We start from the raw sequence: 4,162 nt of genomic DNA, 5'->3' as shown, positions 1-4,162 counted from the left end.
AAATAGTTTTCCATTGATTTTAAATAATCTATTCTGTAGACTATGTTCCTGAAATTGTAATGCTGACATGATCTGATCATTTAACCTTGTTTCAAAGGATGTAAATATGTCATATATTTTCAAAGTAACTAATATTATTCTGCTTGTTTAGATCCCAATAAGCCATTGGAAGATGCATATTTCATGCCGAGTTATATATTGATGCAGAGTTTTAAGCTTTAAATGTTCTCTTTGTTTTATTTAAATGGATTCATCATGCTGATAGCCCTCAGCAAAGCGACTGCTTTTAGCCAAATGTACACAGTATATGTAATTTACACAGTATACACACAGTATACAGTGTTTATAATTTAGTCCCATGTTGGAGTATTTTAGTCGTACTCATGTTTTAGTGTACATTCAGTCCATGTAAGGGTTCAGAAGACCTTAATGTCTATGCACAGAATACCATCTGTGTATGTATGTATGTATGTATGTATGTATGTATGTATGTATGTATGTATGTATGTACATATATGTGTATACTAAAATGAACTGAATTGTAAGATAGTTATTGAAAGTCTGGATTAAAATTTGGACATGACTTAAGAGGTTTAAGCTGATTTTACATGACACTGTATTTCATATTTTAGGCTTTAGATATGGTTGCTGGTAGTCTTTTGTTATCTACATGCAAGGTAAATATGATTACAGGTCAATAATAATAATAGAGAACAGCATTTAGCTTTTAATAACATTTTTGGTTTCATTTCTCTTGTTTGTTTAAGCACCTGTAGCTAAAGGTTCAGTCAGGTAGAAGCTACCTTTCCACATTTACATCCTCATCTAAATTCATGCAATTATCCAAAACACTGATGCCTTTTTTTGGTGGTGGTTGTGGTGGTGGGGATCACTATGAGGCAATAGATAAGGACAGGTTGTTTTAAAACTATTACCATAATCTGAAGCAGAATGGGGAGTATGTCATTAACTTTTCTCTGCTTTGGTTTAAATTCAGCTCATTAGAATTGCATAGCAGAGTGTCACAGTGTTCTCTCCACATTCTGATCATTCAGGGATGTGTTTAAGAATAAATGAATTTAAGATTGGTCCCTCTTGTCGGGGATCAAAATTAATTTTGTTTGATTAAACTCTAATTGAAAGCCATCATCTTGTTGCCTTCATGCTCTTATCCAGATAAATATGCAGTAAGGGAGCCTCTTTTTTCAGAGTATTTAAAACAGCTGCCTATAATTTAATAGAACATCTTGGGAAGTTTAATTTCCAATTGGTAACCATTAATCTGTAGTTCAGTTATTAAAGAGGTATTTAGTTTGGAAGTTGCTGTGATTAAATTATGATCTTGTGTTTTTTCTTTGCCTCCTCACAGTACCGGTCGTAAAGTCTACGTGGGAAAAAGACGCTGCTTATTTAGAGTATTACAGTGATGTCAGTGATGACTCTATACCCACAATCTACCTGGGAGTGCCTAATACTGAGAGAGGTGAGCTTGTCCTCTGCATTTTGTTTAGTGAAAGCAAAGATTAAAGAAAGGAATTTAGAAACCCCATTAATCTGCCTTTAACCAATCCCTCAGGGAGCAATAAGCTGCCAAGTAGTGCCCAGCATGCATTCTGAAATACAGGTCTTGCTCATGAGCTTGGAGTGACAGGTTGAATTTTGAACCAGCAAGCATTCACTTAGCAAGTGCAGGGAAAATTTACACTAAAGAGTACATACATGCATACATTGAGGAAAACCACAAACAGAGTGGGTCAAATGAAAATATAGTTTTGTTTATTTAAAATGATTAATGATGCCTAATGAAAAAAAATAGGAGATTGAGCTGCATAAAACTGGCACCCTACCCATATGAAAAAACAGCAAATAGACTCAATGGTTCATGATTTATTAGCGCAGGTTTTGCTACTCTTGTTTCATAGATATTAAAAGTTTTTTAGGTCCTCCAAAGGTCATCATCCCCCGTTTAAGCCAAAGTGGTCTCCTTTATTAGTGCTACTTAAGTACATATTTGTACAAGTAGAACTGTCTTTTATTCTGCTTTTCTTTTTAAGATATAATCATTTTAAATTTCAGCTATTAAATTTAAATATAATATACATTTCAGGGATTAAAGTATTCCGGCCCTAGGCCAGATTTCCGTCTCAGACACCCCTGATTTCCAGAAACAGTCCCCGTTTTGAACCACCTGACCCTGGCTAAAGCTGTCCCCGGAAATATCCCCGATTTTACCGTCTTATGAGTTAAGGGGAAATGTTGCATGTTAACTGTTATTATAGTAAAAAGAGCGTGCGAGCATGCTGCGCACAGAAACAGCTGGTAACGTATAGATGAGGAGCAGAGTGCACATGTTTTAAAACGGACAAGGAAGTTCGTTATCACAACCGGCTGGACGCAGCTACAATGTGTCAGCACCCCGCTCCAGACCGCCTGCGCAAAGCAAAGCCTACAGCCTCCGCTGTTCCTGCCATCTTGCTGAGCCCCGACTTCATGGACTATATTATTGTTAACTTCATAGCAGCAAAATAAGCAGAAATTAATGCTTAATTTAATATAACATATAAAAAAAAAATCCCCATTAGCATCCAGCTTAGGTGCAGTTTCTGCCCAAATAGTTTCTTTTTGTTGTGGATTTTTGTAACAGGGATAATAGGATCATATAATCTTTACATCCACATCCTATCAAGATAACAAAAGCTTATTTAATACAAAAATCACAGCTGTTTCTATGTAAACATTAATATAAAATAGGTTTAGGATAGTAAAAATATACTCCTGTTAGATTTCACTATAACGTTATTAAAGGACACATTATTTTTAACCCCTGGGGGCTTATTTTTCATTAATTTATATGTGTACTGACAAAACGTATTTTTGGTGTGGCTGCTTCAAGCTGCTCATGAGAATGATCCGGATTTATAGATGTGTTTTAATGGTTCTAATTTAATCTGAATATAAAAATCTGACCTAACTTTTTTAATAACGACACAGATTTTAATCCAGGCTGCTGAATGCTACCCAATGCACTGCAGCTGTCCAGAATACAGTATAAACAACTAGATGCCATTTCATTTTATAGTAATCATTGTTTAGGAAAAAAATATGTTTAAAATTTTTATATATACAAAAAGTTTTCATTTAAATTTTATGGAATGGAAAAAGAGGGAAATTCCCACAGACTCTGTATTGATGCAAACTATCCTGTCCCTGAACAAAAAGTTATATTGCTCACAAGGGAAAAAGAGAGAGAAGACTAAATGTCACTAATAAACACTATTGATTGACTAATATTATTTATATTTTATTATCTATTATTAGGAGAGGCACCTTCCTGGATTTTACACTTGATTTTTGTTTAAATATTAATAATGTAAAAATGGATGAAAATATCACTGTCTCTGTTTCCTATTTTAATTTTCATAAAATGCATGTATTTTTATCTATGAGCTGGAAATGTCCCCAGATTAGATTGCAGAAATCTGGTGACCTTACTGTGGCTAAAAAAATTTCCTGACCTTAAATAAATTTTAAAAAGACAATCGAAATCCCTCTTGTGTTTGTCAGCCAATGGTAGCAAAGGAGCACTGTGAAACTAACAGTATTAGATAATCAGAAGAAGGGGCGGGTCTTACGAACCGCGCCCCCCCCCTCGTTTCTTGCTCAAGTCACCAGATAGATTGTGGTAAAGTGCTGAAGTTCGACACGAAAAGCCACCTCGCGCCATTTACTGCTTCATTCAACGGAGAGACGTGTAAAGAGTATAAAAAAATAACATAAATGAATCTTTGTTTGGAGAGCAGGACGATAGAGAGATATAAATTGCATGGAGTGGGCACAATGCAGTTCATAAACTCCGGGGAAGATGTCATGACCACAGATAAAGGTTATAAAAAAAAATGGCGCTGGGCATGGCTGGAGGAGACAGGGTGAGCCATTTAGCAGCTGGTGCACCAAGTTAGGTGAACCAGGCTCTTGCTAACGCTGTGCTCCAGGAAACCTTTGCAGCAAAACTGGTTATCAAAAGAAATGTGGTACATGGAAGTGGTAGATATAGATGCACTTTTGCCATCCTCTGGCCATTTTGGTAGCTGTAATATGTGTATATATATATATATATATATATATATATATATATATATATATATATATATATATATATATA

The 4,162-nt window shown here is 35.2% G+C and overlaps 1 protein-coding gene across 2 annotated transcripts in view; it reads left to right on the top strand.

Moving 5' to 3' along the window:
* The window catches only part of LOC107088125 (beta-1,3-glucosyltransferase-like), a 54,714-nt gene that overhangs the window by 38,451 nt on the left and 12,101 nt on the right, over positions 1 to 4,162 (top strand). For both annotated transcript variants that reach the window (XM_015380074.1, XM_015380073.1), the window contains exon 10: positions 1,370 to 1,483. In XM_015380074.1, the coding sequence (XP_015235560.1) occupies positions 1,370 to 1,483 (114 nt within the window). The remainder of the gene's footprint in view (positions 1 to 1,369; positions 1,484 to 4,162) is intronic.

The sequence above is a fragment of the Cyprinodon variegatus genome, unplaced genomic scaffold (genome assembly GCF_000732505.1).
Source record: "Cyprinodon variegatus isolate N-32 unplaced genomic scaffold, C_variegatus-1.0 Scaffold207, whole genome shotgun sequence".
Classification (NCBI taxonomy): domain Eukaryota; kingdom Metazoa; phylum Chordata; class Actinopteri; order Cyprinodontiformes; family Cyprinodontidae; genus Cyprinodon; species Cyprinodon variegatus.
The sequence above is the reverse complement of the archived record's forward strand: the minus strand, read 5'-3'. Positions and strand labels throughout refer to the sequence as shown.